The sequence below is a fragment of the Dreissena polymorpha genome, chromosome 7, assembly GCF_020536995.1.
Source record: "Dreissena polymorpha isolate Duluth1 chromosome 7, UMN_Dpol_1.0, whole genome shotgun sequence".
Lineage (NCBI taxonomy): Eukaryota > Metazoa > Mollusca > Bivalvia > Myida > Dreissenidae > Dreissena > Dreissena polymorpha.
This window is the reverse complement of record NC_068361.1, coordinates 94,332,424-94,347,178: the sequence shown is the minus strand read 5'-3', so window position 1 is coordinate 94,347,178 and position 14,755 is coordinate 94,332,424. Positions and strand designations below refer to the sequence as shown.

Sequence of the window (14,755 nt, the reverse complement as noted above, 5' to 3'; positions counted from 1 at the left end):
AAAAATCACATTATGCAAGTGTTCTCCAAAAAAATTCAAAATCCAGTTATATTTTCAAAGTAGCAGACAACTAAGCAATCAAACGGGTTTATTTGCATTATTTCAATTGATATTTAAAGTAGCCTGCATCTAGATTGAATGTAACCGGTGACATCGCCAGCTGCTGGTGCTTCTGAAGAACACTGATTATGCCTCTTCTGTTATACCTCAGAATGGCGTGGTTTGCCACACAAGTCGTACGAAGATGCTCAGTTGACAGTGGAATATGTGCCTCTATATGACGAGCATTATGATGGCAACATTGCGAATTTGCAAAGGAACAGAGCTGACATGCCGCAGGAAAAAATCCTGTTCACACACAGCCAGTTTAAAGTCTGGTATTTTCAGTTCAAGGAGACAGCACCCAAGGTTGATAGACACAAACTGGAGGCTCTCAAAATCCAACGGTGAGTACATGACATTGTTATATGTAAAACTCGCCTAAGATATTGTGATGGGTTTCAAAACTTGTACTAACTGAACTAGAAAAAATAATCTGAATATATGTGGCTGATAATTTGAGAACATTTATTCATTCGTGCAAAATATGTAATTTTTGTTTAAAATTTGAACTCGGTGTTTACTGGTCAGCATGGAAGAGAATCATTTCGTACCCTAAAAGCAATACTTTGAAGTCCAACCATGATGTTGTGTAATATGTCTTTCCTGGATTTAACAGTACTTAATACCAGTGCATGTCAAATCATTTTCAATTGCGCATGTGTCAATTTCTGTGTAATATGGTTTCTCACACAGTTTTGTCCTTTGTTGTCTGTATGGCTGGTTAATGTCCTTAAAATGCTTCTACATATAGTAAAGAGGCATAAACGCGCATATCGACTTGTCACTATTTTCAGTAAATAGTCTTCACCAGCTAAAATTTGAAAAATGATGTAATAATATATATATTATAAAATCCAACCTCTGGCTGAATTGCATTATAGTCACGCATTCGGCTGCTGTTCATATGCAATGTGTAGGTAGTCTGAATGGTCAATACGTATCTAATACTATTTGTTAACCACTTTATTTATTGAAAATCTTTCAGTGGACCCTGGGTAGGGGAGCTAGTTAAGGGCAGGTCAGTCACCTTGCCAGATGGTAGACAGGTTTGTCAATAGCCTTTGTACTAAATGTCATAAAAAGCATAATACATGTATATCTTCATTAAAATCTACATGCCATGAGACCAATATAAGCAGGTTGAGTTATGGAGCTCGAAATTAGCCTCTTAAGTCATACTTTCTCTCAGTAGTTGTTTTCTTTACCATCTATTACGATGTCCCAGGTTAAAATATTATGTTAGTTGACCAAAAGCTGTGGGAATGAAAAAGCCCAGTTTCTAGAATCAATTATTTCAAATTTTTGCTTTTTTAATGGCTCACATTTTCAGTCTTTGAACCTTCAGAAAAAATGTGTTTTCAAGTTTGCTTTCAAACTTTAGCAGGTGTAACTGTTTGAACTTGACACACATCATTGGCTTGTGTTTTTTAGCTGGAGCCTAAAGATATAATTCTAGAAAAGGGCCAGTTTTGGGACCTCTGATAGGTAAGCAAGGATACTTTGAAGTGCATGTTTTACCGTTTCCCACCCAGAAGCAAAGTGAAAATGGCTATGTGCAAACAGCAAAAAAACCAGAACAGCCTGCAAGTAACTCGCAGTCTGTTCATGTTTTATGCTGTTTGCTGCTCATCAGTATCTAATGGTTGGAATACAGCCTTTAAAACTTGAATCTAGTAAGAAAGGTATTTAATTAAATTTAACTTTCTATCGGACTACAAATGTGTCAAATAACATATCTAGGTGGTACAGGGTTAACATAACACATTTAGCCTTTCTTATTTATATCAAAAAGTATACTTGTATCACTTTAAATTAGTCCACATTGGCGATTGTGAAATTGATTTGCTGTTTTTACTTCCTTTTCGGATCCTCTATAATCTTCATTGTCATATTTTTGGATGTCTGGTATGTTGAAACATTTGCATAACCAATCAAAGTAGCATGTGGTTTCTAGACAGTTATCATACATCTGTATTTACATGTTAGTGGTTCATGCATGATGACAGTAATAAGAACAGCCTATCAATTATGTCAATCTAAAATGATGTCATAATTTTGATATTGTCATGTTTTTTATTAATTATGCAAAATCTTGCAGTGAAATCCTTTTGAAAGAATCAAAGCAAAAAGCTGGAAAAAGCTATACAAACAAAACAAAAGAAATAGTCATGTTCAGATTAAATATATCTTTTACTTATATTTATATCTTTTTTATTTATGTGTTGTCCTAAATATATATTAAATTATTTGTCTGTGATAACCAGTGAAATATTTGTATTGCATATAAATCAGCAAATCAAGTGTTTGGTGTCAAACAGTTGTACAAAATTTACATTCTTTTTTAGATATATTGTTTCAGTATGCTCAAACTTTCAACTATCCTTATGTAAATACACAAATCATTTCCTTTTCAGTGTTGGAAGTGCCTTGTGAGGCCTACCTGACTTCCCTGTTGACCTCCCCCCTTCACAACCTTCCTTCACCTGATATCATCGTGCACATCACCCCACAGAGCATCATAGACGACCCCAGATACCAGAGCTTCATGAAATGGTAATTGGGGATGTGAATCAAATGTTTGTATGTTTATAATGTAATTTTGAACTTTACTGTTTTGTTGAATTATATATGCTATTGTTTAACTTATTAGCTATTATTTACCATAGGAAGTTGATTTGTACAGTAAAAATTGCATCCCGAGGCCCATGTCTGTTGAATTATATGGTATTGTTTAACTAAACTATTATTTACCATAGGTAGTTGATGTGTACAGTAATAATTGCATCCAGAGGCCCATGGCTGTTGAATTATATCATATTTTTATGCCCCCGGAGCGAATGATCGGGGGTATATTGTTTTTGGCCTGTCTGTCTGTCATTCTGTCTTTCTGTCCCAAAACTTTAACCTTGGTTAAAGTCAAGGTTAAAGTTTTGCAATAACTTTTGCAGTATTAAAGACAGCATAGTGATATTTGGCATGCATGTGTATCTCATGGAGCTGCGCATTTTAAGTGGTGAAAAGTCAAGGTCATCCTTCAAGGTCAATGGTAAAATATATGGCTTCAAAGCGGCGCAACAGGGGGCATTGTGTTTCTGACAAACACATCTCTTGTTTAACTTAACTATTATTTACCATAGGTTGTTGATGTGTACAGTAAATACTGCATCCCGAGGTCCATGGCCGTTGAATTATATGGTGTTGTTTAACTTAACTATTATTTACCATAGGTAGTTGAGGTATTGCATCCCGAGACCCATGGCTATATTAAAATGATAAGAAAACTTTAAAAAAATGTACACTTACCAGGTCATTTATTATAAAGCTACGACTGTCGTCACCTGATTCTCAATGAAGCGGCCGAAATGAGCTACCTTCCCGAACTCCACAACGCATGTGGCATACGTAACCACATTCATGGAGATATATTCCCCCTACCTCGTGGGTACTCGTTCACGAGACCGGATATAGCACAGGATACCAACACTGTATATGGTTGCTACCATTTGAATTACATGATGAGGCCATATAGTTCGAAGGGATTTCATTGGTATGTGCAATATATGATCGCACGTTTTTTTCAATGGGCACTCTACTTTGAAATTCTCATTTAACCAGGGGATAAGAGTATAATGGAGACTAATTCACCTTTATTTTTGATGAAGGATTCAAAGTAAATTGATTCAATGCTACAGCTATGTGAAATCATTAAACACTGAAATGCAGACTATCGTTTTTCAACTTGAATCTTGATTGAAGTGGATTTTAAGATGTATAATCTTTTTATACGCCCGTATAAAATACGGGACGTATTATGTGAAACCCCTTGGCGGGCGGGCGGGCGGCGGGCGGGCGGCGGGCGGCGGGCGGAAGGCATCACTTTGTCCGGACTCTAATTCAAATTGTATTCATCCGATCTTCACCAAACTTGGTCAGCAGTTGCATCTAGTTGATATCTAGGCCAAGTTCGAATATGGGTCATGCCGGGTCAAAAACTAGGTCATAGGGTCAATAAGTGCATTTTCAAAGGGGCCACTTTGTCCGGACTCTATTTCAAATTGTATTCATCCGATCTTCACCAAACTTGGTCAGCAGTTGCATCTAGTTGATATATAGGCCAAGTTCGAATATGGGTCATGCCGGGTCAAAAACTAGGTCATAGGGTCAATTAGTGCATTTTCAACGGCGCCACTTTGTCCGGACTCTAATTCAAATTGTATTCATCCGATCTTCACCAAACTTGGTCAGTAGTTGCATCTAGTTGATATCTAGGTCAAGTCCGAATATGGGTCATGCTGGGTCAAAAACTAGGTCAAAGGGTCAATTAGTGCATTTTACTTTGTCCGGACTCTAATTCAAATTGTATAAATCTTGCCACTTTGTCCGGACTCTATTTCAAATTGTATTCATCCGATCTTCACCAAACTTGGTCAGCAGTTGCATCTAGTTGATATATAGGCCAAGTTCGAATATGGGTCATGCCGGGTCAAAAACTAGGTCATAGGGTCAATTAGTGCATTTTCAACGGCGCCACTTTGTCCGGACTCTAATTCAAATTGTATTCATCCGATCTTCACCAAACTTATATAAGTTGTTGTTGTTTTTTTTGCTTATTTCCAAAACAAATACATCAATCATCAGTGTATCATCTCCAATGGCACACGAATCGGGCGTATATTGCTCCGTCATGCGGCGCTCTTGTTACTATATTTAAATCAAAGGCCCATACATTATTAAATCTAATGACAGTTATTTTTGTTTTGTTTATTGTAGTTCCATTTAAAGGCAGTTTCCCTCAGACAAAAAATCTTAAATTTTCCCCAAATAGTGTCTTCTCTTTTGAAAGTTAATGAATACACAAAAAATGTCCGATATGATCATTAAAGAAGTGAAGAGAATAAAATATAAATAGATCAATCTTAAAATGTTTGAAGACTTAACATTATTCAAAACTGAATGATTCTGGCTTTAACAATTTTGATACTTTTCACAATTAATTTACCAAATTTTTGTGCTTAACATGAAACTTTTCAAACAAAAAATCACTGAATAAATTCATGCCACCCATTCATATGCAGTGACTGGATTCCACAGTTTGATGCTCACAAAATAAATTCATGCCACCCATTCCAATGCATTGACCAAATTTCACAGACGCTCACAAAATTAATTCATGCCACCTATTCCAATGCAGTGACCAGATTCCACAGTTCCATGCAGGCAAGGCAATGGAGGTGGCGAAAGAGAAGATTATGGAAGACGTCCGAAAGCTGAACAGGTCTGGCGGCAGCAGTAAAGAGGAACACAGCAAGGAATGGGTGGACAAAGCGATGGAAAGGTTTAAGCTTAAGCTGAAGAATGGTGATGCAGGTATGTGTGCAAGGTATTTTAGCGCATCATTAACCCTTTGTATGGTGGGAAAGTTGTCGTCTGCAAAAATGTCGCCTGCTGTATTTCTATAATTAGCATTTTCTTTGATTTTTTTTTCAAAGAATACTATCAGAATAGCAAACAGTTTGAATCTTGATGAGACATCACGTTCTGTGGCGTCTCATCTGGATCCAAACTGCTTGCAAAGGCCTTCAAAATTCGGTTCCAGCACTGGAAGAGTTAAATAAAATCAAAGTGAAACTCTTTACTTGTGTCGTAAGGTCAGAACTCTCTACAACTTACAAGAAATCGTTAAATATGAAGTCTTTGTGTTGTAATAATAATGCTTTTCTTGTGTGCTAAGCCTCAGAAGAAACTTTGCTGTATACCAACCTGACTAAGTGTTCCCTTTAGAATTATTGTTGGCAGATCATGATAATGTTACAATGATGTTCAAGTTACAAAGTTAAGCTTTAACTTACAATATTTAACCAGGTTTTTAACCAGGTTTTCCGAAGGAAAAAACTGGTTATTAGATTGGCGAATGCGGGCGGGCTGGCTGGCGGGCTGGCTGGCTGGCTGGCGGGCTGGCGGAACAAGCTTGTCCGGGCCATAACTATGTGGTTCATTGTCATCTTTTAAAATCATTTGGCACATGTGTTCACCATCATTGGACGGTGTGTCGCGCGAAATAATTGCGTCGATATCTCCAAGGTCAAGGTCACACTTTGAGTTCAAAGGTCAAAAATGGCCATAAATGAGCTTGTCCTGGCCATAACTATGTCATTCATTGTGAGATTTTAAAATCATTTGGCACATTTGTTCACCATCATGGTACGGTGTGTCGCACGAAAGAATCACGTCAATATCTCCAATGTCAAGGTCGCCACGACTAAAAATAGATTATTTTTTTTTAAACAAACTTACAAAGGGGGTTAATTTTGTTTGTTCATTTCAAAAGTTCATTTTGAGTTTTATCCCTTTATCAGATTTTTTTTTCACAATGAAAACCTGGTTTTGTGACAATTTTGTCCCTTGTTTAATTTTATAATATTCAAACCTCTCGATCTTATTCTTCATATGGATCATTTTTTTAACGAATCTTTTAGTAACGTGTCTGCAATTCTGCATGATACCATGTACAGGAGGAAACACAATTTTAGCAATTATTTTTTAACTCTTTACCACATAGATACGTATTTTGATGCATTTGTAGGCCCTTAGAAAGTTAAATTTAATTAAGACCTTTCTTACTATGTTCAAGTTTTTAAGGCTTCATTGCTAAACAATAGATACCGATGAGCAGTAAATAGTATAAACCTGACCAGACTGCGAGTTACTTCAGGTTTTTTTTTCCACTTTTTGGGGAGATAGCCCATGGCTTTGGAATTGGGAATTTTATCAGCATTTTCATGAAATTGGGAAAATAAATTCATTAGCCTTTTTTTCCACACGAAAAGTCCACTGATTAGGGAAATACTAAATTTGATTTAACTCTTTATAATCATTCAAATTAAAAGAAAAAAATCATATAATACTTTGTTAGATGTAATTGAATTAAAATTGAGATAAAATACACATAAGACTTCTTTCTAAAAAAAAAATTAAAAAAAATTTTTTTTTTTTTTGGCAATTGGGAATTTTTAGCAACATTTTGGGAAAAAGTATACTTTTTGGGATTGGGAACATAGCCAAATTTCGGCTATAAAATCGGGCAAAAAAACCCTGTACTTGCAGGCTGTTCTGGTGTTATGCTGTTTGCACATAGCCATTTTCACCTTATGAGTGGGAGAGGGTTAATTGTATTCTTGGAACAAATGTTATTTATCTAATTAGCATAACAAACATATTGGTATATTATTTGGAAAATATTGATAAGCCAAAAGGCTTTAAATTTTTAGTCGCTTGTGAATGACAATTTGTTTATGCCAATTTCTTTGTAGATGAAAGGTTTACAATAAGAATGAATATACACATTAATATTTTCCATCCCTACAGCGCCTATATTTGATAAAGACTATCCGGAGATAACATTTATTGGCACGGGGTCTGCGAAACCGTCACAAAAAAGAGGGGCATCAGGAATCCTTGTTACTTTAAGGTACCCTATGATCATAAGCAGCCATGGGCTGACTGCTATTGAAACTGTTGATAAAACTATAATTGAGTCGTCTTCTGAGAAAACTGGACATAATGCATGTGCGTAAAGTGTTGTCCCAGATTAGCCTGTGCAGTCCGCACAGGCTAACAGGGACGACACTTAACGCTTTTATGGTATTTTTAGTTTAAAGGAAGTCCCTCCTTACCGAAAATCAAGTTTAGGTGGAAAGTGTCCTGATTAGACTGTGTGGACTGCACAGGCTAATCTGGGATGGCACTTTACGCACAAGCATTATGCCCAGTTTTCTCAGAATGCGACTCAATTTGTCTCCTATATAGATGATAATTCACTTTTGAATGTATGTTCGATTGTTTAAACAATGCATAAAGTGTTTGAGTAGAAATTTGAATGCATTAATATTCTTAATAGAATAGAATCCTCATCCAATGGGTTCACACCATGTGCTCCAAGGTGCAAGATTATGAAATATTCATAAAACCTACTCATGTTTAACACATTTAGGCCTAGTGGACTCTCCCATCCTTCTAAATTGGATCAATTTATTTCCAAAATTAGGGATGTCTAGTATATTTTTTTCTATATTTAAAATATTTCTTATTGAAATTCCTTTAAGCAAACAGCGCAGAACCTGATGAGATGCCGCATCATGTGGCGTCTCATCTGGGTCTACGCTGTTTGCCAAATCCTTTTTTCTAGACGCTAGGCATAAATGGGTTAATGTTATAAATGTTCTGTAATTACCTGACTTCAGTAAGTCTATTCCATTTCATTGTCATCCTTTTGTAAGCAGTCTCTGGCCAGAATTCAGAGTTGTGTGATTTTCCACGACTATAGTCTATAATAAACACCACCTTTTGATGTTCTCAGACAGAATGAGTACATGTTGTTAGACTGTGGTGAGGGCACTCTCCATCAGATGATAACCATGTACGGAAGGGAGAGAACCAATCTGATTCTTGCGCAAACCAAAGCTATCTTTGTGTCACATCTGCACTTCGACCACCATGGGGTAAGGCTATAATGTTCTTGGTTAGGGTTGGCCGACATTGTTGAAAAGATATGCAAAGTTTAGTCTTGTGATGTGGTAACTCATTCTCTTTTAATACAGATTTCGTGCCTTTTGACCCATTTTGGCAAGTAGGGCTTGCTGATAAAGAAATTCTGAGCATTTTGGCTTTTATGATGATTTCTTTGATGATGTTTTTTAAAATGATATTTAAACATAGTTATCAATAAACCAAAGGCTTCTGTAATATGGACATGTATCCTGATAGCTATAGTCTTATCACTGCCCATGAAGACTTGAAATTGATTCTTTCGCTAATTCTTTCTTTTCTACTGCGGTACATTATACTATTCTATTGGCAGGGATTGTTCTCCATTTTGAGAGCGATTCGTGAAACTCGTGCACAAGATTCCGGAGTTAGACAGAGACCCTTGCTGCTGGCTCCCTTCTTCCTCCTCAACTGGATACGACTCTATTCCAAGCATGTCCTCGACATTTCACAAGACTTTGAGTATGTATAGGGGAAAATTGAGTGTCCAATTTGATGAACGGTTCACTAATTTGAGCTGTAATGTACATTAATGGGTTACAGTTCATTGTATGCTTTTGTTTGTTTTTATGCCCCGGAAGGAGGGCATATAATGATTGCACTGTCCGTCTGTTTGTCCGTCCGTCTGTCAGTCACACTTTGTGTTTAGGTTTCGAAAAATGCTCATAACTTCTATGTCGCTTCAGATGTAACATTCATATTTGGTATGCATGTGTATAAAGACACGGCCTTTCCATACGCACACACATTTTGACCCCTTTAACCTTGACCTCGAAATTAGGGTCCGCATTTAGGTTTCGAAATCTGCGTTTAGGTCATATTTATTTGCAACATAAATTTATAATGGTTAGTATTATTTTATATTTTATTTTATACAAGTAGATAGTTGTAAACAAGTGCAAACAGATATACGAGAGTCTTTTCTGCAGGTTCATCCCCCACAGCATTCTACTCAATGCAAACCACACTGCACGAGAAGGTTTGTTGCAACAAGTCAAGACAAGGCTTTGCTTGACTGATGTAAGTGTTGAACATTAATAACTTTTTAATGTTTAAAGCTACCAACATCATTGTTAAATATCTTGTGAATTAAAAAATGCTTATGGTATATATGTCTGGTTTAATCAAACATAAGCTTGCTACCTAAGTTGGCATCATTGCATTGGATATTGGGAATGTCACATTTAAAATTGTATTTCGGACCTGCTTGGTGTTGTATGTATTATGGTCAATTTTATAAATTCAATTTGTTAATAGCAGGGAAATTTTCAGGGGTCCTGTCAATAAAAATGGGGGTCCCAATAATATGCTGGCTGCACAGTGTCAAAGTCAATCAGTTAAAAGTATAGTAATCGATTATTTACGTAAACAATAGCCGAGAAATAACACACACCTATACAATTAAAGATTGTATTTATTTGTATAGTTTAATCTTGCTTGCCAGATAATAAGCTATCGTAACTTCAGTAAGCTTTTCTTTCATAGCGACATAAAAAGCTTAAATTTACGCAATGTAATCTCAATTCGGGACTTTGCACCTAGCAACAGCAAGTGCGCGATAACACCATTGTTCTATAAATCAACAAGCGAGACAACTCGTACATCCTTCTAGAACATAACGTACTGCAGTTGTCTTTCAGAGTTTCTTGTTGATATTACGAGAACCAATACGTCAAAATGATTTGCGTCCCATGGGACGCAAATTAACAAATATGATGGGTCCTGACTGGCATTTAATGCGTATTTGAAGCAGAATAGCGCGTCCCATAAAATCCTGTAAATAGTGTTCAGTTCATTGTATTGTGAAGAAGAGTTATCTGTGTATAAGCAGGCTGAAAATGCTTTATATTGAACAATATAAAAAAACTTGCAAATGTTATTTAGCTTGAATTTGATGGCATGCATGGATATGAGTCGGAATGAGCCGTCCAGCCCATTGCACATACAATTTGTGCAAAGCTCCTAGCTTTTGTAAGAAAAACCTATGTTCACTATACTAAAAGTATTAAAAGTACACAAATGGGCAAATGTGATCAAATGTTAGGTAATAACCCGGGTATGCTGGACATTTTGTTTTATTTCTTATTAAAATAAAATGGATGTGAGTTGAGGGGAGGGGCCTCCCTTTTTTATCATTGATTTTAACAAAAACATGTATCTGAATATAGTTCCAATTGGAATTCTTGGTTTCACAGCTACAGCTATGCCAGGTATTGCACACAAAGTCATCTGCGGGACTTGTTATGCAACACAATGATGGCTGGAAGTTAGTTTACTCCGGAGATACCATGCCATGTGAGACTCTGGTGAAGGCAGGTTGGTGTTGTTTTCAATACTCCTGGTGTTTACCGACCTTATTTCATTTTTACGGTATCCAATTATTAACCCTTTACCACTTAGATACGAATTTGTACACAGGTTTAGTCCATTAGAAAGTTATATTAAATTTCACACCTTTTTTACTAGATTCAATGTTTATGCGCCCGGATCGAAAGATCGGGGGTATATTGTTTTTGGCCTGTCTGTCATTGTATGTGTCCGTTAGTGTGTCCCAAAACTTTAACCAAAATTTTAACCTTCTTCATAACTTTTGCAATATTGAACGTAGCAACTTGATATTTGGCATGCATGTGAATCTGGCGGAGCTGCACATTTTGAGTGGTGAAAGGTCAAGGTTATCTTTCAAGGTCATAGGTTAAAAAAATAAATTCAAAGTGGGCTATTAGGGGGCATTGTGTTTCTGACAAACACATCTCTTGTTTAAGGCTTCATTTCCAACCTTTAGATATTGATGAGCAGCAAACAGCATAAAACTCGCATGCTGTTCTGGTTTTATGCTGGTTGCAAAAGCCATTTTCCCTTTGCTTCTGATGGGGGGAAAGGTGTCAATTGAAACAGCAGAATTGTGAATTCAGTGGTAAAAGTAGCAACAATTTAATTTAATTTACTTAAGTAAAAGTACAGATGTACCTGTAGTGCCAGTATGAGTAAGGTAAGAAGTAGCAGCAACATAAGCAGTGGCATCAAAATTATAATATCATTTGAATAAAAAAAGAAACTGAATCTTTAAATATACAGATTAGAAGCAAATAGATTATTTTGTTTTAGATTTGCACATATCGTGTACATGCCATGCTTTATCAGACTGGTTTAATCTAACCAGTAAATTTTCATATGTTTGGATCTTCTTTTTTAGCTCAGCTGTTTTCGGAGAAAACCCGAGGTATTGTCATAGCCAGCTCGTCGTGCTGTGTCGTATCCGTTGTCCTGTTGACTGTCGTCCGTGTTGTGCTAAAACCTTAACATTTTGTCAAGGTTTTGAACATTGGCTCTAAAATCAAAGTGCTTTCACCTACACCTTTGAAACTTCATATGTAGCTGCACCTTGATGAGTTCTACATGCCACACCCATATTTCGGTCACTAGGTCAAAGGTCAAGGTCACTGTGACCTCTAAAACAAATTCTGACAAACTTTCATTTCTTTAAAAATGCACCCGCAGCCGAGCTTGGCACCCGTTATGCGGTTCTCTTGTTTTTAATTATCCTTAAATTAGGATATGTTTGTTTCTTTTCAGGCAGGAATTGTGATATATTGATCCATGAAGCCACATTTAACGATGTCGAAATTGACCATGCTTTGAAAAAGCATCATTGGTATGTATCCTTGCAAGCTGCAAGCAGCTGGTTAGTTCTCCCCAACCCGGTCGGCGGGGTTACTGGGGGGAACTTAAGTTGCATCTCCGATGCGTCTGTTTGTCCTTCTGGTTATTTGTGTGTCCGTCCAAAGGTATAACTCAAAATGTTTGTTGTAAGTACGTTTTAATTGCAGTTTGTATGGCTACAGAAATAATAACAAACTAAAGTCCGGATCTTGAAATAATTGAAAATGTTCTTAAGCTAGATTAATGAAAGTGGAATGTAGATAAAAAGACAGATGATCAATACATGTATCCACATTATGTCAGTTGTGTTTTTTTCGTCTGACAAAAATTGAGGTTGCCTCGGTCACCGATGCTATAGGTACAGAAATAATTGAAAACTCAATTCTGTATCCTGCGATACCTCAACAAGTAAGTAAGCTAGGTTAATAAAAACTTGATGTTTTTATAGAGTGGCATATGTGTATAGAAGACAATATGAGACATATGCTTTCTAATTCAGTTTTGTCCAAAATTATGTCAGTCTGTCTGTTAATAAGAAAAATCTGGATCCCACAATAACTAAAAAAATACGTATGATAGACTGATAAAACTCAGTACATGTATTTGGAACGAGGGTCTTGACATGTGGTGTTAATGCATGTTATTCCATTTTTTTTGTCAGACCAAAAATGTGATTGCAAGTGTTACAGATATTAGTAAAAACTTTGTGATAATGTTATTGAGCATAAGATTTCGCCCAAGTTTGAAAAGTTACTGATATGAGTGACAACTTGGTGATAATGTTTGTAGGCGAAATAATTTGCCCTAGTTTGATAACCAACCAGATCAACTGAAGTGCATCTGAATTATGGCCCTTGAATTATAAAATAATGATGTCATTTTAACCTCTTTGCTCTAAATAATTTGAATCAGTTCATCTTGATTCTTTTGTGGGAACAATAACTTGGCAGTTTTTGATTTCCAGAAAGTTAACCTTTAGTGCTTATAAATGTATTATGGTCAGTGCATAATCAAAAAGTTGCCACTTACCGGTGAAAATCTTAAATATTAAAAAAAATCCACCTTTTGTAAGTAGCTTTTCCATTTCTGTTTACAGTGTAACCAGTGAGGCAATACTAGTTGGCAAGAAGATGGCTGCCAAGTACACTCTGCTCACCCATTTTTCGCAGAAAATGCCCAACATACCAAAATTCACTGCCTTGTTCACAGAAAACGTTGGCTTTGCATTCGATCTTATGACGGTAAGCTTTTCTGTCTTATTGTTAGTCTGCACAATGTGGCTCTGACACTATACTATAGTTCTGGGTGTCTTTATAATAACATGCTATTTTAACACTACAATGATTTCCTATATCCTTATTATTTGTATATATGGGCACTGAAATTATTTAATTGCCTGAAATTATGTAATAGGTAAGCATATTCCATCAAAAGGCTTTTAAAGTACTGGTTTCAATACATACATAGAGGAAATATACTTGCATTTTATTGTTTTATCATATTGTTGTAGATAAAGCCCAATCAATTACATCTCCTATACCACATGAAGCCATTCTATGAGAGCCTGTATGGAGCACACATTGAAGCAGCGGACACGAAAAAGAAGTATTTGAAAGTGAAACAAACTGAACCCGCTGATGGCTCTAAAAAAAAGTCTCGCAGAGGGCGTGGCAGCTACAGTTGAAGACTTGGAGGAAGTGCTGAAGAAAAGACTGGCAATGATAGATAGCTGGACATGTGTAGATGGGGAGGATACAGGCAGAAGTGTCAGAGGTGTGGGTGCAGAATCGGATGAAAAGAAGGGTGCAAAATTTGACAAGAATTTGAAACAAGTGTGTGAGAGTTCTAAAGAGTTTAAAGACTTGAACCTTGGTGCTGGTGAAGAACATGGGAAAAATGGTGATTGTTCTGTTGATAGCTATGAGATTGGTGAAGATTCTTTGATTCAGAACACGAAGATAGATCAGACTGAGAAAAGAAAACATGGTGAATTGCAAAAAGATGTAAAACGTTCTAAGGTTGAATGATAATATTTTTTATGAAAAATAGGTTAATGAATTGAACATTAAAAATGAAAACAATTTTCTGTTGATGAGTTAAATAAATGTATTTGATATTTTGGTTGTAATACTGGTATTACTAGAAATATACGCTTTGACTTAACCTTTTAGTTGAATTTCATCTGTTTCTTGCGTGAAAGTCCCGATAAAGAAATTATGTTACTTTAATTAATTTGTATAGTCGCTGCTGGTGTTTCATCAAATATGGTTTAAAGCTATAAGGCTAAACAATATAAACAGTTTGTGAGGTACCATATATTTGGACTCGCTTTAAATTTCAGAACAACATGTACATGGCTTTAGTTTGAGTGGTAGATTGAGAATTGTGTCTTACTTACCAGTGACATATACTGGCAAATTATAATATTTTGATTTTACCGAAAATT

At 36.2% G+C, this 14,755-nt stretch overlaps 1 protein-coding gene across 1 annotated transcript; it reads left to right on the top strand.

Annotated features, from left to right (window-relative positions):
* Nucleotides 1-385: 385 nt before the first annotated feature.
* LOC127839011 (zinc phosphodiesterase ELAC protein 2-like) lies at nt 386-14,372 on the top strand. The gene is made up of 14 exons (XM_052367159.1): nt 386-446; nt 1,088-1,148; nt 1,534-1,587; nt 2,517-2,655; nt 3,425-3,649; nt 5,294-5,469; nt 7,468-7,570; nt 8,459-8,600; nt 8,960-9,108; nt 9,576-9,666; nt 10,842-10,962; nt 12,223-12,301; nt 13,406-13,550; nt 13,820-14,372. The coding sequence occupies exons 4-14, from the start codon at nt 2,648-2,650 to the stop codon at nt 13,991-13,993; spliced, it is 1,413 nt and encodes a 470-aa protein (XP_052223119.1). The 5' UTR covers nt 386-446; nt 1,088-1,148; nt 1,534-1,587; nt 2,517-2,647; the 3' UTR covers nt 13,994-14,372.
* Nucleotides 14,373-14,755: the final 383 nt, after the last annotated feature.